Source organism: Anopheles aquasalis, chromosome 2 (assembly GCF_943734665.1).
Source record: "Anopheles aquasalis chromosome 2, idAnoAquaMG_Q_19, whole genome shotgun sequence".
Lineage (NCBI taxonomy): Eukaryota > Metazoa > Arthropoda > Insecta > Diptera > Culicidae > Anopheles > Anopheles aquasalis.
The window spans coordinates 39,620,001-39,646,403 of NC_064877.1; the positions used below are offsets into that span (position 1 = coordinate 39,620,001).

At 48.0% G+C, this 26,403-nt stretch overlaps 1 protein-coding gene across 2 annotated transcripts in view; it reads right to left on the reverse strand.

Annotated features, from left to right (window-relative positions):
* LOC126572350 (cGMP-specific 3',5'-cyclic phosphodiesterase) overlaps positions 1–25,625 on the reverse strand; it is a 31,218-nt gene extending 5,593 nt beyond the window's left edge. The window contains exons 1-11 of one of the 2 annotated variants that reach the window (XM_050231586.1): positions 24,406–25,625; positions 15,543–15,795; positions 13,909–14,154; positions 13,555–13,820; positions 10,077–10,184; positions 9,425–9,823; positions 9,098–9,341; positions 6,143–6,234; positions 5,239–5,562; positions 506–659; positions 214–373 (exon numbers count right to left, since the gene is read on the reverse strand). In XM_050231586.1, the coding sequence (XP_050087543.1) occupies positions 214–373; positions 506–659; positions 5,239–5,562; positions 6,143–6,234; positions 9,098–9,341; positions 9,425–9,823; positions 10,077–10,184; positions 13,555–13,820; positions 13,909–14,154; positions 15,543–15,795; positions 24,406–25,125 (2,966 nt within the window). In that variant the 5' untranslated portion in view covers positions 25,126–25,625. Of the gene's footprint in view, positions 1–213; positions 374–505; positions 660–5,238; positions 5,563–6,142; positions 6,235–9,097; positions 9,342–9,424; positions 9,824–10,076; positions 10,185–13,554; positions 13,821–13,908; positions 14,155–15,542; positions 15,799–24,405 lie in introns of both variants that reach the window. The other variant, XM_050231585.1, reaches the window with a different exon arrangement.
* Positions 25,626–26,403: the final 778 nt, after the last annotated feature.

Sequence of the window (26,403 nt, forward strand, 5' to 3'; positions counted from 1 at the left end):
CGCTAGAGGAGAGAGCGGATGGAAAAGCAATTTACGGCGGTGACCTTCCACCAAAGTCCCACGCAACCTATCATGGCGAACGGCATGATGGCGTCAGCTTCACCACCCAGTTCACAGTCCAGTCCAGTCGCAGGGAAGTCAAGTGGCCGGCCGGCTCTGGACCGACGGGAAGGATCCGGTGAAAGTGAAATCGTAATCAAATAAACAAATTACCGATCCATCATCGCCACGGGTTGCTGATTCAGCTGCAGTTTCTCCAGGTCGCCCTGATCGAAGAACTCGTCCGCCACTAATTTGGCCACCCGGTGCTGTACCTCCCACGGTTTCGCAATCGCACTCACGTCACAGGCCGTCATCATCATGCCGCAGAGCACTAGCGGGAAGAGGGCGAAGGGAAGAAATAGATTAGGCCACGGTGCATGGTGTGGGTGGTGGGTGGATTTCAGATAAGAAATCGGTTGCTGTTGGTTTTGTTGCATGCTCACGCACTCAGCCTGCAGCTTACCCTCCTTCTTCTCCTCGCTCTGCCAATCGAACTCGCCGTTTTCAATCAGCTCGAGGAACTGGTTCCGCTTCTTGAAGTACATCGCCAGATCGGTCGACAGGATGGCCGTTTCCACGACCTTCATCACCATTCGGAAGTCTTCCGGTGAAAGGGCCTAGAAAGGGTGCGAAAGATGGAGAGAGAGATTGAGAGAGTGAGAGAGAGAGTTAATATGATGTATCATCCGATAAGAAAAATGATCTGATCGCTTTGCTTTATCGCAACGCTTTGTGCGTAAAGGGCTATGCGTATACATTATCGCACCGCGATTAACGCCCGTTGTGCCCGTTAATCAACAGATAAAGAGTGAGAGCGACCGTGAAGGACACCATGGCACACCAGGCGGTGTGGCCGACGATTTCGTGGCGGTTGAATAATTAAATGTTCAACCACCCGTAATGGGTTATCGGTTCCCCGGTGCGCTGCGTAGCGACGAAGTGGAGATTACAGTTACATTGTACAAGGTGATGGCACGCCGCCACGATACTCTGGCGAGCGACGAAGGCGAAAGCGAAGAAAATGAAAAGTGTAATCCAGTTTTATGTGACAGCAGGGAAGCGTGGAGACCGAGAACAAAGAGGGACCACCAATGCCCAGTTCCATGCAGCGATGGTGAAGGAAATAAATTTGTTTTATTAATACTGCTGCGGTCCCCTTGCTAGTAAGCGACACCCGGCAAACGGTTCACTCACAAGGATCGGCTCCCAAGGGAGGCCCCCCAGGTCCTGTGCCTTCCCGTGAGGACTGGGAAATAATCTACATGTTTTATTGATTGTAAAAATGGAAGGAAAAGTGCAGGAACTCGTGTACATGTTGTGCCTCAACACCGCTATCCGTGTTTTGGGGGCTGGTAGTCCTTGTTTTCTTTTCTTTTTGGTGTTCGAGGGGAAAGCAAGTGAGGTGAACTGGAATGGAAATGATATTCCAGTTTTATTTTTCCCTTCAATTATTCCGCTGTCACACAGCATCGATCATTGTTGACACAGGAGAAGTGCCCATTTGAGGTTTATTATTTCGCATCTCTTTCGTTTTTCAGAAGCCATTCCCTTCTCGTGTTTCTTCTGTTTTCTCTTTTGTGGGAATAGAAAACGAGCGAACGAACGAAGAGACGGCCAGTGTCACTGGTTCGGTCAGATAGAGTATGTAATTTGCATAAAGTGTGTAGTAAAGATGCTAGTGCTCCTTATTCCTCGATCGCTTGATGTCACAATGGATTTTGGACACCCGGGGTTTCTCTCGAAACTGCTCATGAAACTATGCTGGTGGGATGTGGTCTGCGGTCATTTTGGTTCGCTAGACATTAATTGTAGAATCCTGGCCACCGAAGCGTTATGGTCAGTGAAGCAAGTGGTTAATGTGATGCTGCTTGTTCGTAGAATCATAAGAAATACAGTTTAACTTTTTTACATTTTGACGAAGCTTGTTGTGACAATCGTGTTATGGTGGAAACTTATAAGCTTCTAGAACATTTTGATTAATTTCCGCTAGGATCTAGTTTTAAAAAAACCATACACTCGCTTGCTTGACAATGCGTAGCTATCATCATAAGAGCATTCTGTATGCTAATTATTCAAACTGTCATTTAATGATCTGTGTGATCTTGCTAGCAGACTAAGACATATTTTAATTCATCCTTCAAGATTCGCTCAACATATTTCAACCAATTGAAAACAAAAAACTCCATTGATATTGGTAATTCTTTGTAAACAACAACATTCTATCATGTGACTACCTTATAAAAAATATATACGGTCGCCAGTAATTACTTTCTCTTATTTCACTGTTAGTTTCCGTATTCCGTGTCGATAGATCTCTTAATTGTTTGTAGCAATACCATTCGATTCAATAGAAGGGAAGTGCTCCGAATCGAATCTCATTAAAACTTACATTGTAAAGCCATAAGGCTTTCGGTAATTACTTTCTTCATATTGAAACAATAGGAAAGTACTCCCAGCAAAAACACTTGATCAGAGATAAATCTCGATACTTTCAGCTGAACAAAAAGATGTTACTAATAGTAGCTGTGAAATACAGTAAAATGACACGAATTAATTCAAACTCTTAACAGAATTGAGTAATATTGATAGATGAGACCATCGATGTTTAATATAAGCAATGTTCTAAACGGCCCCTTCCACTACCTAACACCATCCGACCGCGTTGTAGATCACTTGAAACAGCACCAACACCGGGATCGTATTACTGCCGGTCGGTCACTCATTGGAACAAGCGTTCGCTATCGAAATGGAAACGTTTTGAACGCCACCATTACGGTACGATGGAAACAAGATTCATGGGATTCACTCAAAAACACGCCCCAGAGCGCGCTGCAAGCGTATTGTGAGCCCCGTGGTAAGCGTGGACCTCATGTTACAGCATCGGTCACCAGAAACCGGCGAACGACCACGGTGGCGCACAATATTGTGAAACTCCCATCCAGCCAGCCCGTTTGCGCCATAAGCCTTCCAGTCACGCAAACAGAAATCATCGACGCATGGCCAAATGGGTAATGGTGGATTGGGATGCTGATGGCCGTCGGCAGGGGTGGCAGCAGCAGCAGCAGCAGTTGCCAACACCAAAAGCTCCACCATCTCCACAGCAGCTCCCAGAGGGCGGACCGGATGGCTGGCTGGCTGGCTGGCTGGCTGGCTGGTAGCTTTCCCATCGGCGCAAAAGCATGTCACAGAACGTGCCAAAGTCGCTGCGAATCATTTGCAGAAAATTTCCACTCCATCGCAGAGCGAGCGAGCGAGCGAGCGAGCGACGAGAAGAGCGAAACGATGGAGCAGCAATTTCTTTACAATGCATGACACCCCCGAGGTGGGGTGGAGCGGAGAGGGTGCTGGCGACAGAGAAGAGAGATACTCCGGGGAGCCTCGCAATCTACCTCGGTTTTTGGGAAGGCGGTTGCGAGGCGTCTGTAAAACAAACCGCTTACGCGCCACTTATTTTTATCGCCCAAACCGTCCGCCCCCGAGTTGTCTGTGTTAAGACATAGGGAAGAGGATAGTAATGGGGCCGGGAGGGGGAGGTGGTCTGTGCGGGGCCACTGTGTGCCTGTCAAACATGGAATTAAATTCCGTCAATGGCGAGCGCTTCCACTTCCACCTTGTTGGTCGCAACACGCTCCAAACCGTCGGATCCGCATCCGGACGACCATAGGCGTCCATCGTTTACAGAACAAATGGAGAGAACCAGCGCACACGAGAGCGAGGGAGAGATGGAGCCCGAGGTCTGAAAGGATTCTGTGAACCGACCATCGGGATACATGCTACTCGAACCACGAACAGCATCCTCGTGGCTCTTGGCTCGTGGCTCGTCGCTCGTGGACACACAAACAGCATCTGGGACATCTAGCCTTCCTCCGGCCAGCAAGGACCACACATTCGCTGACCGTTTGCTGTCCGGGGCCAGACCCCGGGGGCTGGAAAATGAGATTGTCCCAACATTCAGACAGCAAACCGCCGGGTAGACGATAGATGGACAAAATGTAAAACGGTCCAGCGGACCTACCGAAGGTCTTCGCCTCCGGGGCCGCCTTCCGGCACGCATTATATCGATTATGCCGAGCTGATTGGTGCTTTGTTTTCAGTTCCTTTTACAGGACGGTTCAACGGCGTTTTTTTTTTTCATCGGTTGGTTTGTTGCTTTGCGCCTCCGTGCCATGCGGCCCAATGGTTTAACCATGCCACGTTCATCACCATATTGGGTGATTTGTGCGGAAGGAACGGAGCGAAATTGAATGCTATAAATTATGCTCCGGTAGGTTGTTGTTTTGCTTTTCCTTGCTTTTCCATGGCAGACGATGGGCATGGTGCAGATTGAAGCGCGTGGCTGCCTCGGTGTGGCCCACGGCATTCCGTTGGCACTCCATTTCCAAGGAATCAGGAATCAAATTGGTTTGCCGGTAATTGAATGGAATTTCGTTATGAATTCGCTTTCGCCTGGCGTACCGGGGCCGTGGTTGACCTTCAATCATTGCTCAAAGGACGATGCCGACGACGAGGATTCTTTGTTTTGCTTCCCTTCGGTGCCGATGAGCTGATTCAGCGTCGAAAAGGATGCATAAAAGATGGTAATACTTAAAGTTTAAGTCGATCAATGCACCTAAGGAAGGGTCGATTCCATGTGGGGAGATTATGATCGAGCATTAAACTCTCGAGATGGATGACACCGAACGAACGGACAAAGGACAAGACATAAAATTGAAATGAGACTGATGCAGCCACAAGAAAAACTCAAAGATACGAAACAAAGCAACATCCTTGCAAGAAAATCAAAAAACGAACAGAAACTGCTGGGAATCGAGCAGATGCAGTTAAAAGTTTTCCCTCCAAAGCATCAACCCCAAAATATCAACGCAAACAACACATGAGCCAGATCACAGAGTACACAACGGGAGGACGCATTCAGAGCGCAAGCGGAAGCGTATAACCGAATCGTTTCCATCAGAATTGTCAACCTTCTCCCGTTGACACCTGGCAGACAGGAGGGCACCTGACCTGACCTGGCTCATGCATCATCCGGACGATGAAATCCGTATCGAGCAATCGATTGAACAAATACACGCTACCATGTTTACACAGTACAACCCACCAATCATCGCCCACCGCTCGAATCGAATGTCCCTCGGCACAGAAAGGGCATTTGCAGTGAGCGATGCGTAGGTATGCAGTTCTGCCCCCGGTACTCACCTGGAAAATGTTATTTCCCTCCGAGTTCAGAATCATCACGCACTGGTCAAAGTGATGGTGCTCCATGGTGCTGGTCGTGTAAAGGATCGCCAGTGGGCTGTCCGTTTTCGACTGGAACGCATTGTTGGTACCTCGGTGGTCGAGATCATGGCACAGGCAGGCCACCAGCAGCCCCAGTATCTCCAGATCCGTCATGAAGCGCTCCATCTTGCCAGTCTTCATCATGGCAAACATCGTCTGGGCAACGTTGAGCGCGTGGCGCCAGTTGTGGTACTTGACCGGGCGATAGTTTTTCCGCACGCTCAGTATCCACCGGCACAGGACCTGCGAAAGAGAGGAAGCGTAACTAGAAACACCTTTTGTGCACTCCACCGATTCCTGGATTCTTTGTACCGAGGTAACGTATCATCGATTACGGCTGCATCATCCACAAATAGAATTAAAACCGGAACCATCGTCAATTCCAATAAAAAAACGTATTTTTTTTACTTTTTTGTGTTCTCCGTCTCAACGGTTCGATCGAACTCATAACTTTTCAAACATTTTAACATTGGGGAAAAAACCCGAAGACATAAAATAAAACACAATCGTCTACAGCATCTACCGAAACATCCTTTGCTGGACTGCTCATCCTGTGCTTCTAGGATATGGCTGATAAGCTTTACAGCGATTGCTCAGCCGGAATCTTTCTACAAACATCACAGCGACTGCACCTAGATCCTAAGCTCAGTGCGTTGGCGAGTCAGCTAAATTTACGCCACTTGAACACCAATCGCTTGCTGCCATCGCTGGTACCAAGGGCACTCGATGTAAATCCAACCGGAACCAGTTTGGAGACCGTGAACGACTCGAGACGAATCTAGATTGGAATGGAAAGTCGGTAAAAAAAAAGGGTGCCACTTACGTCGTACGGAATGTGAAACTGTTGAACCAGATTGCATTGCAGAAACATCCGTACCGCGGCCCGGCATGTATCATCGTCGTCGAGGTCGAAGTCTGTGGGTGGAAAGATGGTGCAAAGATGGAGAAAAGGTTTGCGTGATTTATCGTCTCGTATCGGGAGCTGGTCAACCGAGCTGGGCAGCCGGCTGCAGCTGGGCTCGAGTTTAGCTAAGAGATGGCAATAACAAGATGGTTATGTGGGCTGTGGCTACGAGTGGGATGTGGCTATTGTGGATTTTGTGGACCATCAACGGGCTGTCCCGCGATCGGTGTTTTGATTGTAGAGAAATATTGATTTTTCAAACATTGATTATGTGCTAGGAGTTTCCGCCGACCCGATGGATGAGGCAAAAGTGTTTTTAAGTCAAAGAAATGAACTTTTTTTCTGGGTAAAGGAAGGAGATGATTTGGTCGTAATGGACGATAATGTACCGATGAAAAATTGTATCTCAGGAAGAGCAGTGCACAAAAACTGTATGCAATGAGGTCAAGGATAGCATAAACGTCCGCAACTCTCTTTAGTGCTCGCTCTCCATCGATCTTCAGCTACAAATATGAAACGAATAGATTATTAATTGTCCATCATACAATCACGAAAAATCAAGCAGAAGCAAGCAGAAACGAATAAATTTTAGTGTTTTCCATTCCATTTCATTTTTAGTGCCAATTATCGAGCCAGATATCTTATATTCCAAATTCCAGGAAGAGTATGATCCTCTTAAAACATCGTTTAAATAGAAAAGAACAAGATACAACTCGCTGCTCATAACTGTAGTGTTAAGACAACGATAGCTTCTAAATATGAAATTGAAACATGGAACGTACGAGTGAAACCTCCAAAGGAACAGATGCAATCAACAAAAACCCCTTCGTAAAGGTCTCTCGCCGGATTGTGATGAACAAAAAAAGAATCGCTTACCCTAAGCTTAACCCCGGCATCCCATATACGTCACATAACATCACAAATGATTTTACGCAACTGAATGTCGAAGGTCAATCTTTACGACTATTCTTGAAAGAATCACCCCTCAGGCAACTCCAGTCCCAATATCTAGAGAACTGAGTGTGAATCAGCTTCTCGGCCAATCAAATATGAAATCATTCACAGTAATCCCCCATCCCCCCTTTCTACGTTTTCAGTAACAGGTCCCAAAGGATACGTAAAATGATAAATCATTTGCCCCAGGAAGCAGACGAAACAAAGCGCCACGTGCGGTTCTGCGTGAGGTGTAGCGCGCGAGCCCGGAATCCTAAGATTGCTGGAGCAAAACCGGAACAAAACAAACAGAATACAACAAGGACACGACCACACAAATTCTCCGCCAAAAGCATACAGTTGCCTTTTCTGTTGCGTCCACTGCTGGATGCAGTTACTTTTCCGTGGAGGTAATGCGTCCCGAAGGCGGCATTCCACGCATGCCACGGTCTGCCTGCCAGCCTTTCTGGCACGTTTGTCCGCGACAGAAGGGCACGCTCACGCCACCACCCCCTCCGGTTGGAAAGGAAAGTGGAACAGCAAGAAACGTTGGAGGAGCTCATGAAAAATTCAGCACCGCCCAGCACTTGATGAATGTGTGATCGTGATTAAATTCTCTCCATTCCAACACCATCGCCACCACCACCACCACCACCAGCAGCAGCGGCTTGTCGGTGTGGCGGGCAATTCAATAGCGGAACGACGATTGGTTCGCTTCCCCGGCGGTGAAATCGTTCCGGTTTGTCCGGTCTCCTAGAAGTGCGGTGTCCTTCTTTACTAACCGTTAGCCAGTGTGACCTCGGTGTCGTTTAAGGCCGATCCATGCCACGATCTAGTCGCTCGCTCGCACGCACGCACCCTTGACCGATGGTCACCGACCGATGGCACTGGCCAATCTATCGGTGGGAACATTAATTTTCCTCACCCTGGCCCTCCTTCGTCCTTCTCCCCCTATCCGCCATCACGACCAAGTGGCTTTACTTTCAACACGTTCCACGCGTTGGCAGTAAGTAGACGGAGGACACGACGCGATGCGACGCGAGTTTCGTGTAGAAGATGGACTTGGATTTGTTCTCTCTTCCTCTGTTGCTTCTCTCTCTCTCTCTCTCTCTCACTCTGTGTACTGCCACTGCTCTAGTGGTGCCATTAATTATGCTGATCGCGTGGAAAACGATCCGACCGGCGGGACAATTGGCTCGTTGTGTGCGCCGATACCCGGGGGGCGGGGTGGTTCAGGGCACTACATCTCTTTCCATCCAATTAGTGGAGGTAGGAACAGGGGGTCAGTGCGGGGTCAGTAAGCCAATACATTCAACGATTCATCCATTAGCGCAGAGCTTGCGCTTGACCTTACCGACGTGCGTAACGTTGATCTCTTGCGGTACAAAAACCCTCGGACCAGCGGCCCAGCGGATCAATCAATCGAAAAAGGTACCAAGTATTACGGTAGAACAGTATTTGACCCTTTTCTCTGTTGATGTGGAACTAAGGAGCGGTCCTGGCTGAATCTTGGGCCACTGATTTGACGCCAATTGTAAGCTGATAGCAGCAGTAGCTCCGCTCTGCTACGATGGTAACAAAGTCGACGAAAGCAACCTTTGGCAATCGTTCGCAAACCTCAACAAACGGGGTAAACGAGTGCGGATTGGTTTCACTCCCAACCAGCAGCAGCTGCAGCAGCAGACACAAGGCCCCTAACAATCGTATTAAATATTAATTTACATCATTATGCGCCACTGTTGCGCTCTTTCTCGGGGGCACTTCCGAGAGCAACTCCGATTCCGGACCTACGGGAACCCCAATTTCTGCCTCTAATTGGAAGGGGAAGCCTCGGAAGCAGGTGGAGCAGGCCGAAGCGAACAAGAGCGAAGAGGATCGTTTGCAATCAATCAGCGTGAACGGTGGACTGGGATTCCGGAACGGGGAACCACAGGGACTTACCGATGAACTTGAAGCTGTAGAGCTTGTACTCGTCCGCCGTCTGTATCGTATCGTTGACCAGCTTGAGCGTCTGGTCCTGGCTGGCGGTCGCATGGTACGACAAGCACTCGAGCGCCACCTTCTGCTTCGCCATCAGCTTGCACGCGCTCTCGTACATCTGCGTGTTGTGGATGCCGAGCCCGCAAAAGATGGCGAACGCCTCGAAGATGGAGATATCACAGTTGGTAAATTGTAGATTGTTTTGCTGTGGACATGGAAGGGAAGGTCAAGGGAAAATGTTAGTGAAATAATGGCCAGTTGTTAACGCGTCGCAGGTCGTGGTCTTACCTTATTAATTAATTGAGCGACACCGATGACCGTCTTCTGACCGTTGATGATCGGCATGCAGAGGATCGAGCGGACGCTGTGCGTTTCATCGAACGTCGAGGACGTGGTCTGACCGGCGGCCATCGTGGCCACCGTACCGTCCGATGGGTTCGAGCTGGAGCTGACGGCAGCGGACGACTGCACGACCACCGTCTGCGGTTGGTATCCGATGTCCTTTTCCTTTAGCCAGTCGGCCACATCGCTAATGTTGAGCGTTTCACCGGTCGCCGCCACATACTCGGCAATCTGGGCCAGCATCGAGCTGTTCAGGTCGCTCTCCGACGGTCGCAAAATGTTCGCAGCCGACTGGTGGCTACCGCCGAGCTCGAAAATCATCGTGAACCGCGCCGAGATGGAGCTCTGTGTGTGGAGGAAGGAAAGAGGCGTGGCAATAAGGATTCGCTTTTCGATTCTCAAATCTCGCTTCCATCGTTTTTTTTTTATTCGCAGTTCTTCTATTTCTTCGACCAAAAAAAACGAAATCCTCTTCGATGCACCTTTCCGGAAAATGCGCGCGGAAAGCATCTCCCAATGGGCGCCTCGAGAAGCGAGATATAAGTGGGAAAAGATGGAAATTGGCTGTTTTGCTGCGAGAGTAATGCAAATGAATCACCTGCTGATGGTGGAGCACCTCCTCGACGTCGACGTTGTGGCTCGTGCGGCGCGATAGCGTCTGATGATGCGCCTTCTCCGGTCGTTCCAATATCCGCTCGAGATGGTTCTGCGGGAAATGATGAACGGACCGTGAACGTAAGAGAAATATGAACAGCATTAGTGGCAACCGGGGAGTGCGGTGGTAGTGGTGGGTGAAGAGGGGGCTTTTTATTGGAAAAGAAATCGATTTCCACACAGACTTTTGTGACGATTGGGTGTATCTGTGTACGTGTGCTAGCTACGATGAGAGCTACCGGGAGGTGGTGCTTCTGCTACAAACGTATCGAACGCCTTCAAAACTCTCCTGGTCTCCTGCCAATCGCTAAGCTATAAAAGTTGCATTTTAATTGGCAAACGGAATCGAGCCGGTCAGCCGGTTGCTACAGTAAAGCAGCTTTCACATCAAACGTGTTATTTGACGCGTAAATGCCTGGGTCTGTCAACGCTCAACCTGATCAAATAAATTGTTATTATAAATAGCCAATCATACAAACTCAGAAATGAACTTGACCGGTTTAGCGATAATGCAAACAGCCTCTGCCACGCATAATCTAATAAACTTTCTCCAAAAAAAATGATGATGAAATAAAATTAAATGAAAACTTAAAAAGAGATAAATGTTGTACTAAAACCAATTGCATATTGCATCATGTTCTTATGAAAGTGCTTTACGGATATGAATTTGTATCCAGGGTTATCACTACTTGAAGAAGATTTATTCACATTTATTCGGCTTTTAAATCCAGACCAAACCTTATGATTTTTAGCAACGATTTTGAAAGCTTTTGGTTCACGCTTGTTTCGGCAATATGTTCGAGCAGAAATGTGATCAATTCCCATTAATTAGCTTTAGTGAGTAGATTGAATTACATGTTATGCTTTGATAAGTTATTGTTGTATTTTTCATGCATTTTTAAGCTCTGTGAACAGCTTTTGTGTTAAAAAACAAACACGTAAAAAACACCAACAACCAGGCGCCTCCATCCATCTACCAGGCGCCTCCATCCGACGACCGGAACGGATTACGATTAATTCGTTTCCTCCGAGAACACTGTGCCACGGCCGCTGGGACCGATGAACACCGTTCCATTAGTGATCAAATCCGCTGCTTCGTGCCGATAATTGCAGGTGAATTATTGATCGGCATACGATGAATCGATTACGGGTTCGATTCGATTCGATCAAGCACGGTTCAATGTGGTGCGCCAAACACAACACCTAGCACGCGTTCGGAGGAAATGATGCGTTTTCGTCGGCCAAAATTAAGCACGAATCTGTGGCTGTCCTTCCGCTTCTTCCCTGAAGCGGACCACCTCCTACAGGGGACCACATTTGGAAAATGAGGTTTCATTTCCAAAATTGAATCGCCGCCGGAGCTGCTGTGGCGATTCGGGGAATTTCCGGCAACGGGATTCCTCGAGAGAGCGCCTCGATGGTCTCGGTGTCATTTATCGAGAACGCTGATGGACGTAATCAGTGCGATACAATTGATTTCATTTCTATCGATCGAAACGCGATTGATAAGGCATTCTCACTCACTCTCTCTCCGTTTTTTTTTTTGGTGATGGTTTTTCCCCGGTTCGGGGTGACCCGGAATCGATTACAAATGATAAGCCCGCACGACGCTGAATCGAAAATGAATCGATTTCCGTCCAAAAAGCTCGTCTATTTGAAAAGGGACCGGACCGAGAAGCCACAGCATGTCGACGGATTAGATGCCTTTCAAGCACTTCAATTGATGCTCCTCTACCCAATCCCAATGACTTCCACTCTATTGTTTGGCTACGAATTCAAAGTTTAACAAATAATTTACGTGCGGTGCGGGTCCCTCAACTGGCCCCCAGACGGTAATGAAATGGACCAAATTAATGCTGCCTCGGAATAGTTTATATTGCGGCTACTCTCTCTCTCTCACTCTTTCTCTCTGTCTCCAGCCCAATGAACCCCAAAAAAAGGGAGAGAGCAACAAATGTATCGCGTGACCCTGGGGCAAAACTAACGGAAGACACGAACCTGGGAGCTTTCATCAAACGATCCCTTTCCCTGTCAGCACGATCAATTCACACGCGAGGCGGCGGCGCGGAAGGCTCAGAATCTTAAAGTTATCTACTTTATGGCGTTTTCTTGCTTTTTTTCGGACGTGCTCACGAACCCGACAGCAGCAGAGTGAGTTCGTGACCTTAATCCATCCCAACCCCGGACCGGACGCCGCGAAGGAGATGCAGGCTCCGTGGAGGCGTTATCGGCAGGAAGCTCACGTTATCAGCGCGTCGAGGGTGAAAACACGGAAAACTCTAATTAACCCCGGGGAGGGTGGGGCCAGGGGCCACAGAGGAACGTGTTCTCTCGTTAGCACCGCCCCACCAACCACCCCGCGACGAACCTGACTGCCAATTGGAACGCTTCCAAAAAGGTGAAACTGCCGGCCGACAGCGTCATTGCGTTGGCGATGAAATAAAACCATCAGCAAATGCCGATTCCAGCTCGTGGTGATGCGTACGTGACCAAGGGCCCCCAGCCCCATGGACGATTCACTCAGAACTTTCCCTCCCTATGGAGCTGGTGAAGCTTCGGTTTTGTGCCCTTTCTAGGTGCGCATAGCAAACGTTTGCAAACCCCCCAGAGAGGAACGAGCTCAAACGAATGCCCAGTCCACCATCGCCTGCTGGTGTATGTGTGCTTATCTCTCGGTGAATGTGTGTTGGTGTGTGTGCACGTGCGAGAAGCGAAAAGTCTGGATGCTTTTCCTGTCCAGAACTCGAACTCGAGGATGTGCAGCGGATTCGTGGAAAGTGCTGCGTGTGCTGCTGCTGCTGCTGTGGCTACTGTTGCTGTTGCTATAGTAATGATCTAGTGTTGGCCAACGTACTGACGTTTGCCCTTTGTACCAACAGCTACCTCAGTGAGCGAGAGATTGATGACCAGCCCCACCGGCTGACGTCTAGAATCGGTCGGAATTTTTCACATTTTTTTTTGTGTTGCTTCTTCGACGCAAAACGGAAGCGCACATTGCGTGTACCGGGTCTGTTGCGTGCGTGCGTGCAAGCGTGAGTGACGGCACAAAATAGCGAACGCCTCCTTCTCCCTCCCGAAAAGCGAACGCAGAACCAGCGGAATGCGGAATTCTCTCTCTCTCTGTCGCGGTCCCAGGACAGGGCGACCAACGGTTACCTTGAGCGAGTTGCGATTGCAGCTCTCGTCTAAGCATGCACACTGTCGGGTGTCGGTAGTGGTGGTGGTGGTGGTGAGTCGGAAAAACAGACGTGAAAATGGAACGGATTCGGAAAAAAAACCCGATGTATTGAGTGATTGAGTAGTCACCAGGTAGCGTCCGGGCATGCAGAAGGTTCCTGGCCACCTCCAACACTTCCTTTTTCCTTTCTTCAATTTTTTTTGTTTTCCTCTCACGGGAAGGAGGCCGACGGGTTCCAACTTACCGCTTCACCACAGTCAAGATCGAGCAGGAACACCGCACAACGTTCGCACTTTAGCAGCTCGCGCGCCTCGGTCATGATCTTCGTCACCAGACACTCGAGGTTGTTCTGCTCGGAGAAGATGTTCCGGGCGAGATTGAGCAGTATCTGGTTGCGCCGGTACTCCTGGACGGACATTTCGAACAGCTGCGCATTCTGGATGCCGATGCCGCAGAACGTGAGGTACCGCCGGAAGATCTCGACATCGCGCTCGGTAAACTCCGGTGAACCTGTCCATCCACCGGGGATGGTGGGAAGGGATTGAGAAGATGGATTAGCACCGGTACTGGCAACCGCTACACCGCCGACAACCCTTACCGTTGGTTTTGTTGATGATCTGTGCCACGCCAATCACCTGACCCTCGTAGTTGCAGATTGGCATCGACAGGATGATGTTCGTTTTGTAGCCCGTCTTCTGGTCGATTTCACTGTTGAACCGGGGATCCTTGTACGCTTCCTTGATGTTGATGGTTTCGTTCGTCTGCGCCACCGTACCGGCGATGCCAACACCGAACGGAATGATGATTTCGTCCTGCTTCGCCTTCCGTACCGCCTCATCGAGTGCTGACAAATGCAGAAAACGGGGAAAGGGACCATGTTGCCATGGAATGGTATGAGATAACTGCAGTTGCATCTTCAACACTACACCTGACGTTAGCATTCCGCCCACACGGCCATCATACGCCAGGTGGGACCGCCAGACGAGCATTGGCATGTCACTTCAGACATTACATAATCACACGACCCACGGCACAGCAAAACTCGATACCTTTATCCACTATGTACGGATCCACCGGCCGGTGTTTTTGCAACCCAGCGCGGGTCCCCGGAACATAGGAGCTCTTTCCGAGGGAGATTATTCAACGGAATGAACTCCGACGCAATAATAACAAGCGCCCACGATTCCAACCTGTGTTGCCGTTGCCTTTCAGGGTTCTACCCTTTATCGGATTGGAATTTTCATTTGGCCCTCCGTGACCAACCAGGCCAGGAATGGTTGCGTAACCTGGCAAAGTACATATTTGCCCGAGGATCAAAAAGTATGTTAGGATCCGCAACCACACTGCAAATCGCGGTGTATGAAGTTGTTTCTCTTACGAAGGTTTTGGGTGGAAATTAACAGACATTTGTTGAGGTTAACCTGCTGCAAAAGATTCAGTAGATTATTGGAATAAAACTTCGAACTCATTGCATTGGCAGCCTTAAGTTATGTTGCAAACAAGCGGAGGATGGCTAGAGAATGGTCCGATAAGGCACCTTCTAGATGAGAGAACTGTCACTAACTGGTGAGCTATTTTTTAATCATTTCGTTTCTTTTTGCTCGCGATTTCAGGCAAGTTATCTACCATTTTTATCGTCCACCAATCGATAGCATTTTTTGTGGGAGAGTCCAATATTGTGCAGTGTCAACATCATGTTTCATCATCATTATTTTGTGAAACATTGTGTACATTGTGTATTTATATTGATACTCTGACTGACATTAGTCATCGTACTGCTTCATTTTTAGATGTCATTACGTGAACGAATGACATCTATTAATTCATCTGTAGAAATAATTAACGAGTATTTCATACAAATCGCTTTCATTGCGAACAAAATTAGTACACATTGTAGAAAACAAAAAGGTCTCCTCTATTCCTAACCGTTTCGAATGCAGCATTAATACATGAATCTGGATCTTTTCTTGCCAAACATCATGGAACAACGTTTCTCTTGGAAGCATACGGTTCATGGTAGACGTCATTACCGTCGGCTCTCTTGCCTCTGGGGCTTTTGACTAGCTCCAAATTGCCCCACTTAGGTACGGTCCGGAATTGGAAAAGGGCTTTTAGGGGCTGTCAACGCCTGACGCCCAAGCCTTTCAATTATAGGCACCTCCTCAGGAGCCAACCCTTCTGAAACGCCGCCATTGTATCCCCATTAATGGACCGCCATCAATTGCTACTTACGGGTGTTTTGCGTTACGTCGAACAGCTTGGCCACCAGGTACTTGCCGGACGGGGGCCCATTGACGAGAAACAGCGAGCCACGGTCGGCATGCGTCAGCAGACCCACGTTCACCAGTATCTTGTGGCAGAGTACATCGATGTCCAGCTCGTTGGCCACGTCCCGGATCAGCTCCATGAACAGTTCGCCCTCGTCCAGGTCCGCCAGGTGGCTGCGGTTCGATATCGAGCTCCGGGAGGTCGGTGAACGGCACTTCTGCTGAAGGATGGAAAGAAAGCAAACCAAACCCAAAACGGGTGAGCAAAAGACGTCCACAAGATTGTCGCCAGCATGGGCCAGTGCACTCAGCCGGTGCACGAGACGGAGAACGTGATAGAGAAGTGCGCGAATAGCCGGAAAGGCATTAGTATGCCAGCGTTGACTGCATTACAAATGGGTTGACTGCCTGTCAAGCTCGTCAAAGCTGAAGTGACTCAATGGCAAATCGGTTAATGTCAGCGCCCCCGGGAGTGGGTGAAAGTGACGGTCCGACGCACCGCAACACATTCAACAGATTACACACTTTCACACCTTACGACCGCTCTGACCGCTCCCTTGGGTTGACAATGTGGTTTTTATACTCAGTGCTCTGAGGGTCGGCGGTCGGCACCCGCCGTGCCCCGTACATCATGTTGCTGGCCGTCTCTCTATGACGCATTGGGACCAGTCTCGGTTAACCAGCCACAACGGGCGAACCGTTCGGTGGTCATGAATAAAACAAATCACTCTTCAGTGTCAAGAGAGACCCAGCAGGTACCTTCACTGCCTCTGTGCCTCTCGACCACTGAACTAAGCTCTGCTTGATGTCGTCTCTCGGTTATTAATTTGCTTCTCCGCTCGGAACATGACGTTGACGGTACCGTACGGCATGTTACACGCAATCCAGTGCCACGGGCAATGTGGTTCCGGAGGGTCAATCGAGCAACATGTTTCGCTTTGTACAAGGAACATAGGAACTTCAGAGCTAATTGTAGTTCGTACGCAATCCTATCATATTCTTGCACGCTGATACAAACCAGCGTAAAAATAGAAAACAGTTGCACAACAGGCAATCTATATGGTGGCCGATTAAATCGATAGCATTTAATGGAAAATATATTTGAAGAATCCATGAGAAAAACATTCTTTAAACAATTTTAGAATGCATCCTTTTAATAAATAAAATCATAGTGTAAAGCACTATACTAAGAGGTTCAGCAAATTATTGTTGGTATATTGTGAATAGTTAAATTGCTCGGTAATAAATTCCAATGGTCTTTACTTCTATTAAGGGGGCTTCGGTATTTTCTGGCCAAAAACAGGCCCGTTTTTGACGATTTTTTGTGACGTTACCATTCTATTTAATTTTTTCAAAGTAGATGGCATTTTAATCTACAACTTTTGATGAATATTTGGTATTTGGTAAGCGTGTCGTCGCAAAGGTACTTACAATTCACATCGATACAAATCGATATTTGTTAGTAAGATTAAAAGTTTATCTAGGTAGTCCCGGAGAGTTTTTGTTGATATTCCAATTTTTCGATTTCTGGCAGATTTTTGAAGTTCAAAAAGTGATGTTTTTTTGCGATTTTGCAAAAAAAAACGAGCTGTAGTTTTACGGTACGATTAGTTTTTACAATACGATATGCACCGTCGTTGAAAACGTTGATTTTGGGAAACGCTATGAATCGTGGATTTCCAAAAATCTGTATCTTTGTCAGTTTTTCCTCCATTTATCCAAAACTTTTACACAATACTCTTGAAAGGATCAGCTTTCAGGGAAAAATGTTAATAACATGTATCACAAAAAAAATAAATACCGAAGCCCCTTCTTTACTTTCCAAACTTCTTTACTTTCACGAGTCGTAATTCCAATTTTTATTTTTATTTTTTACTAGTAGATTGGTCAATATTTCAAATGCATAAAATAATATCGATTTATCATGCTATTCTGAAATAAAGCGTAATAGATTTATACATTCTAAAGGCAATATTCTTGTGAAGTGTGCACCAGACCGTTGCAGAACGACAATACAAAAATTCCACTCATAATGCTCATAACTCTTCAACCAACCAAAACGTTGATTCTGTTAAGTGTTCTTATCATTTTTCCCTCATCCTTCCAGTACAAAAAAAAATCCCAGCCTTCCCAAGCGGCACACGTCGTAAAAGTCGCATTTCAAACCCACTCGGAAAGGACCCTTATCCCATCATCGAGCAGGCGGGAAAAAGGAAAGGAAAGCAGAAAGCAGAAAGCCAACCAGCACCGCATACATGCACATTCCGTAACGGGCTGCGAAGCCGGGAATAAGGGTTGGTAGAGCAAATGTTTACCGAACTCGGAAGTCGTCGAATAATTAGTGCTAAGCGTTCCGACTCATTAACATTTCCACACCGGAAAACCCGCCACGCCACGAACCGACGGTGAAACCAACCACACCTTAACCGCCTCGGTCACAACGGTCTGTAGCGTGACGTGGCAAACACCAGCCACTGCGGCTCGAGGCCACCCACCGGTTGTGGCGGCAAAAGAATGCACAACCGTGGCGCTGGTAGCGGTCACCTGGCGGTGCGGTGCCGTGTCTGGGATGGGTTGAGTTACAAATTGTCGCCACCATTTTCGCCGGCATCTCCGCTCCGGCAAATCTAGGTCACGGAAGTGCCTCAGCAAACACTCGGGCAACAAACGGGCACCGGGGAGCGAGCATTGAGCCGCTCGTCTGTGCGCGTGTGTCTTTGTGTGTGAGGTCAATTACACGAGCTGGTGGGCCAACATGGGCGACCATTGAAACCGATTCACACGTCCTTGATGGCAGGACCTTTTGCTTTGCTCCAGAACAGGATGCTAAGTCTGTGGCACCTTGCGTGTGTCCACGCCACGAGCTTCCCACGAGCACCAGTGCCAGTATCATCTATCATCGTGCCCCCAACCCCCACGCGGGCAACTCCTTCGTCTTTGGATCGATTTTTATGCTCTCGCCCGACCGGGGGACGCCCCACCGAGTGCGAGTGTGTCAGCAAGACAATGGCATTGTCGTAAAGAGGGACCGTGGACGCCTTTCAGCGCCGAGCAACGCTTAAGACCGAAGCAAAGTGTGCTCCTTGGTGCGAAGCACAACAACAAACTACTTGGCGCCGGTCACATCCTTTACACCGGACCCGAAGGAGGATTCATGTTATTATGCTTCGCGTTCCTGCGGTTCCTGTCTGGCCTTGCCGCCAGACGCCAGCCCGGTAGACGGGCAGCAGACTCTTTCGGAATGGTGTGAGATTGGGATGGCACTCCGCGCCCCGTGAAGCGATCCTTTTCGAGTGTAAATCAGGGTACGTGATTGGGTTACCGGGGCTAAGTGCGAGCGCGCAGTTTGCCGCTGATGCTGCTGCTGCAGTTTTGTCAACCCATTTTCTGTCCTGGTTGAAACCATTCCATCCATGCACTGCGCATCGTTAAGACGTCGTTCGTCTTTGTCATAACCGGAATGGCAGCCGGGAATTGAGCCGATGAATCCGCAAATGCAGCTCAAAATTGGAGGGGTTCCAAATTCCGTTTCCAATGGCAACTTTTTGGCGGAGTTGGGTAATGTATAAATTAAAATCATTTCAACAGATCCTAACTAGAGGGATTGTTGTTCTTCCGTTGCATCATTAGCTACTGTAAAATTCCATGAAAGTAATTTTCACAGAAATAAGAAATTTGAAAGAAACAGAACATGGGCATTTTTTTTTTCACTAACGAAAGAAAAGAGGGTAATGCACTTTTTGTGTGTTTAAAGTTGTGTTTGGTGCGATGCACTCACGAAAATGGAGCAAAATTGAGCTACTTCCATTGCGTTAAAATAATTAAGTAACGAAAATTTTCTGTCTGTGTATAGAATCCATCTCACTCTGAAAGATCCTTTGCCATTTTGTAATCGATGACAGTGAAAATTCAGATCAATGTAAAACGGCTGCGTGGCGTTTCGTTAGCAGCTGAGAGTTCAATATCGCCCCGAGATCTCACCCAGTCTGGCCCAGTGGGAAATCCAGTGGAAAATTCATTAACATAACGTCGCCTACCACCGCCGCCTTCAGACCGTGGGACCGCTTCACGAAATTACTTCAAGCGAAATAATTTCATTTAATTTATGGGCTCAACTTTCGCCACGTGGCATGAACGTCGTGGTTGGCCGGGGTTGCCAAGAACGACGGAAAAAGGGCGGACCAGACCAGCCACCCCGTCCGCTGTGTATGGATGTGTGCGTGAAAGTGTCCTCGGTCTACCACATTCGCCATCGATTCGCCAGTTGGACCACATCCGGTTCGCGTTGCGCAGCGCAACCGGAACTTTCGGCAACGACGACTCCAACTCCACCACCGCCACCAACACCTCACCCCCTGGTTTGACTCTCTCTCTGCTCACTGTGTTTAGCTTTTGAATGATTGCGATGTTGCTTAGCGAGGGGCGTGCAGTGCTTTCGGTAATTAATTGTACCAAAAGCACTTGCTTCCCTTAGCGTTGTCACTGGGTGGCGTAGTGAATTTACTAGCCTTGTGGAGGCCAAGCAAGGAGAGGCCATTTGTAATGCGCAAAACATGCAGCCGACCTACTTGAGGATGGAAAATTATTTTTCCATTTTATGTGACCACGAAGAGAAGGTAATAAAAAGTTCATTTGCAAGAAAAAGGGACGCGTACAGTGCACGGTTTTAATTAGATTATCACTTCATACGTAGCCAGGCCAGGGCCTTCCGTGATTTTCCTTTTTTCCTCCTTGTTTGTTTATCTACACAACTCAAGCGCTAAAGAGGATATCCATTTTTCAACCTCGACCACGCGTGCCAACGTTCGCCTGCAGAGAGGAAAAGGAATCTTTAAATGAAAAATCTAATAGAAAATTTCCCATTCAACGCGACTGCTTCTCCAACGAGCGAAATTCATTTTCACTCGAGACGCGTACGAACGTCGCCAGTGCACTGGCTGCGGCGCAAAGGTTTCGTTTTCAACTTTTCATCGTCTTTTGTCGTTCTCATAACTTCCCGGCCCTTTCCGGGCCTGCCGGGTGCACGTTGGAAGCATAATTCCTTAGAGAGGCTCGCTTAATCCCCTTTTCACTGTGTCGTTGAATCAGAGCACCATGTGTGCTCTCCGTTGCGTACTATTAATTCATTTTTCATACAACCACGGCAACAGCAGGAGCAGCCGCAACAGCAATGACCCGGCAACATCCAACCTCCTATCCGACCCAGTGACAGCTGATAAAAAGTACAAAAAGTGGAGCCCCGGCCCACCCCCGGGGGGCATAATCTCTTTAATCGGGACGAAGACAGCGCACCAGCAGCAACATGGAAAAACCGCTGGAAAAACGGAGCATAAATGTGATTTCCTCCTTTCACTCGCTTTCAATGGTGATGGCTCGTTGGTTCAAGAGTATCCAATCCAAGACCGATGTGTATGTCAGAAGGTTTAGATGGCGCTTCATAAATCTGACGAGTGACGTCTTAATGTCGCCTCTTTGCCTGGCCGAACCGGCGTTCTGATGTGCGTTTTGTAAAGGTAAATGAGCTTCTCTCCAGTGCTCGAAATAGATACAGCGCGTGTGTTGGTGTGTGCGGGTACGTGTGATTAACGTTGACCTTGGCATTGGCCTTAGCCAATAACAACGTCCCAGTGAAGCGCTAGGAGCGATGGAAAATTGAATTGAACCAGCACTATTGTGACTTCGCTTCCTCTGTAGTTACTGGAGCTACGAAGCTACGGAGCAAAATAAAACACTAAGCCACGACCAGAGCCGCGTTGAAGGCTATCGGGAGCGATCAGAGAAAAGCCAATAAATCAACATCCGATACAAGGCAACCTCGTTCGGTGATGATCCACCGTGTATGTGTGGACCAGCTCCAATTCCCCGCCAGGTACCGGACCGGTGCTCCGGGCTCATAAATCTCATTTAAAACTTTACCTCCAATAAATTAAATCACCAAACGGGTGCACCCGTTATCAGGTTTACGAACCTGGCCAGTAGCACCAGCAGCAGCAGCAGCAGCAGCAGCAGGAGCATTGGTGATTGGTTGACGACGATTGGCCTTAGAAAAGTCCCGGTGCGGGTTGGTAAGATAATTAAGATGAGTTTCCTGGTTCCGGACGGCAATCTGAACCATCTCACCCGTACAGACTCTGTGCTGTGCTGGGATCATATTAGTATTTGATGGGCTTAGCATAATAAGGGCCTTTGCTCGACTTTGACCTTCCATACCAGATGGATAAACATTGAAATGGGAATTCAACGAAAGTTCCCCACCCGTTCCCCGCTGGCGGGTGATATCAAAGTAAAAATGATGCCAACAATTTGCAAAACATCAAACTAGTGGCATTACAACGACAGCAACATCATCATCATCATCATCATCGCTAAACGGCAAAAGCAATATATACCAATCAGTGAAATGAACTCAACTTCTGACACAACTCGTACACTACCTTGTCTGCCCATGGTACAACGCTCCTGAGGGACGGAAGTGGTGGCAGGTTTGCTACAAGTTGCCAATTTCCATTTTCCAAAAAGCCCAGCACCGGTAACAGAGTTATGGTTACTTCCTGATTTGAATCATTCACTGCTACTGCTGCTACCGCCTCTATCCGGCATCAGTTTACCTCAGTTCCGGGGGCCAATTGTGGGCCATGGACCGATGGAGGACCAACCGTCCCCGAACCAATCTATGTAACGGTCTGCTGGACTACTGAACTATAGCGAACCGGTACCACAGCGCCTGGTAACGGTACTTGAGCCAATGGCGAGCAAGCGAACGAGCTGAACGGAACATACACGCTCTGGAACAAGAGCAGCCTCCCAACATGTCCCCTGGCTTGACTAGACGAGGGAAGTGATGCTGCGTGATGGGAAGCTTGAATTGGATGTCTTTCTTTCGCTGCAACAATTCCACCGGACAGTACACTAACGAGCAATCTATGAGTCCGAATCCATGCCCTGTACCGTAACTCGATTCACCGGTGGTCGATAGCGTGCGCCTCCATTTGATCTGCCACCGGCGATCTGTTGTGTAGATTTTTGGAACTGTGCTTTTCAATTTTGAAGCGAAACAAATTGAGGTTGTTGCTTTTAACTAGAACCGCTCATCTAACGCAGTTTCATGTAGCTTCTTGTGTGGCGACTGACGTCAATCTGTAGCGCTCATGTTGCTGATACTCAGTGTAGTAAATTAAGTTAGTTAATATACAATCTGTCAAATCTCTACAGCCGTATCTACATTTCGAGCGTATCCTACACACCGTTTTATGGTTCAACTTATTATTTTGTTACCTTTTTTGCAAATCTAACTGGGAGACCCAGATGGGAATTGGTTGTCTGAAGCGATTTACTCAAATTCGAACTCATTTTAAGAACATTTCTCTGCCCTCCATCGCCGTTATTTATTTTTACATCTTTCACTGGGAAGTTGCGTACTTTTCAAGATTCTTCATATGATTTCATATGAATTTGTTATTCTATGACCAATCGAGCCATGGAAGAGTAAATTGGTCCAAACAAATGTGATTTTTCTTTCCCTTATTCTCTAAAAATCTGCTTTTTGACAACTTGTTATTGTTTGTTGCTGCCGGAAACACAACTAACGTAATCAAAACTCTAAATGCGGCTGTAGAAAGTGGACAGCAAATCTCATCAAGCAAATATACATCCACATCCAAAATATATTGTTAACATTTTCTCTCAATCCTCCATGCTTTCCAATTCACCATTCACCGACAAACAAAGCTGGATTTCTGTCAAAGCCATGCAAACAAAGCATCTGCATTCACATGCAATCAACTCGGTAATTACTTTTGATCTCACCGAATTCACATACAGCGCGTTCATTACATAAAACCCTCAAGCAAAGAGAGATCCTACGCTCGGCTGCTTCAATCTAACGAAACCTTCACACTGAACCCCTCTCGACAGAGCAATGTTTGTAGGTCGCTCCTAGATGCCCACGCGAGCTTTCGTCGAAGAGATGAACAAGTACAACATTTCCGAACGCTTTCACAGCGTAACGAACTCTAGCACGAGCAAGACAAGCACAACATTCAGCTAACCTTTGCCCGCCACAATCCATACTATATGCGAAAGGATGCGTTATTTGGAATTAAAATATAGTCCACACTAAAAATACACCTCACATCAGGGGGGGGGGGGGGTGTTTTAGTAAGAAATTCCATTCCTTTCATCACCAAAATGGTACCGAAATCGTAAAATGAGTTTGGAAAATTAATCATTTTACCCAATTTTCCATTTCAGCCATTCTGTTCCGGCAAAGGTCTCAGTGCCCTGATCACTTTCGAGTGGCCAGTGGTTTCCGTCACGTCGGAGTCGTTAAAAGTAATAATTCCCCCCGAGAGGCTCTCCCTTCGCGGCCAGTGGCAGTGATTGACTGTAAAAGTTTACGATTGCTGTAGCACCCCCCCTCCCCACCCACCCAAAATGGGTCTAAATTGACCATCGGCTTAATTAACCCTCGATCGTTCCGGTTGGCCACGTTAAGCCTTTTGCCGGTCCGCCTCTCGGTCTTCCGCAGCTTCCCTTTGGCATCGTTAAGCGCCACTTGAACGAACGCTTAATGAGACAAAACTTTGCAACAATTGCAACCAACCCCGCCGGCTGTGCCAGCGCCACTACGGTAGCAGAAAATGGTGGAAAGCCGGAGAGCCGGAATGATGGAATGCATTCAATTAATCTGCATAATCGCAGCACCGCACTATCCCCGCGGGTCACCATCAATTATCATTAGCTTGGCGGATGACCGATCTGATATGTTTGCAGTTATTGCAGTTGTTGGGTGTTCCGGTTGCACCCGAACGGAGGCGCAGGAGAGGTACCTTGACGGGTGACGATGCCAGCCACTGTTGGAACAGGTCCGACGTGACGGAAGCCCGGTGCGGCGATTTCGGGGACTTGGACGTATCGGTGGTAATTGACTGCAGCTTGGTGATGACATCGGTGGGCGCCCGTTCCCGGAACCACCGCTCGATGGCGACCGAGTGCTCCTCGAAGAAGGTCCCGATCTCGTCCAGCTCTTCCTGGGAGCAGAGCGAGTCCGCCTTGTGCCGGAACGGTGACAGATGCGTCGGGGACTGCGATTGCGACATGCTCGAGCGCGATGTGTTCGGGGACAGTAGGTTCGCGTCGTCTGCCGTGGCCGATGGCCGGGAATTGCTTCTCATTAGGACGCAATTAGCGTTCTCACCGCCGTTCGCTTCGCCCAGAACCGGTGGTTCCGGTGGAACGGACGGGGGAACGGGTGAGGCCAGGACTGGCACCGCATAGCATCCGCCATTGCTGCTGTTGCTTCTGCTGCTGCGCTCGTTATTGTTGCTGATAGCTGTTGACGTTGACGACTGGTGGGAGGAGGGTGGGACCGACGGAGAGGCGTCCAGCGCCGGTTCATTACCGTGTCCCACCGTCCCGTTCCCGTTGGTGACACTGCTCTGGTGCTCACACTCTGGTGCCAGGTCCGGAGGTGCACCGTTCTTTTGGGGCCACTCATCGTTAATGGTTGATGCTTCGGAGCTTGGCTGCTGCTGCTGCTGCTGCTCCATGACACACAACGCGACTCGACTGCTGGCGATGGACGGGGTAACGTATATTTACTTCCACGATCCCTCACACTGACCGTCGGCACTCCAGGCCAGTTCCAGGAGCAGAACTCGTAAGAGGTTCTGCCACGACGGAAACCATCATCATCACACCGCCAGGTGTCGGCGGCAATTCTGCTCTGCTTAATTATTCAGCACCACTCGCCAGCACCAGAAACATCACCTTCCATGTTCATTTCATTGAAGCGAGCACGAGCGCGAACCGAACGCACGCTCACTGCGGAATATGTTTTTTTTTTCAATTCGTAGGTTGGCCAAAACTGGAAATGGACAAACGGTCCACCGGTGATCGTAGGAAATCCCGCCGGAGCTTCAGCCAGATCCCGGAGCTTCCGGTGAGGTGCGCTGGTGTGTCACTGACGTAATTGAATTGTGTGCTGGCACCAAATTAAGCCGTCACGTGTCCGAATGCCCGGTAATGGGAGCCCGCAGAACCGTCCGTTGATGCTGATGGTGAAATAGAGAAAGAGAAAATGAAAAAAGTCAATTCGCTAATAGTAACTTGAGGAAATTCGTTGCTTGTATTATGCTCGCGGGTGCTATTACTCGAAAAAAAATCCAATTTAGGTCATTTGACGATGATTGAAATGGTCTTGTTCTCGCTTATGATGTTTTGTTTCGAGTTTAAATAAACAAATCCTACCCTCATCGGTTCTTTGTATGCGCACACATACAATTTGGTTTTAAAGTATTAAATTATTTAAAAACTATATGATGAAATGGTCTGAATTTCTTCAAAGTAGATTTATTTTGGTCATAGAAATAACTCACTAAAAGATGTGAGGCATGACATCACTAATCATTTTATACAAATGAACTATCCATTTTAATTATGGGCTTTCACAGTACCTCCCTCTGACATTATGCTCTGCACTCAAATTCAATAAAAAAAAAAGTTCAACACAAATACAAATATACAAAAAGATAAACATCGAAAACATGATATGAAAGAATGTCATGTAGGGCATGTGAAATGTTTCGCATAAATTGATGTTACTTCCAAGATCTTGTTTTCCACTCAGTAACATCACTTCCCAGCATCAAATATTTAACACCTGAAAATATGAAGAAAAATAAACCCAAACCGCTTGACGTTCCTGAGTGATTAAACTGTGACTCTTCCACTAACATAAGTTCATTATGTTTAACACGAAAACAGTTTTTCGAGAAGCCTTCTACCCAGCAGCGAACGATGGCGCCCCCTGAAAGTTGTTGCCAACA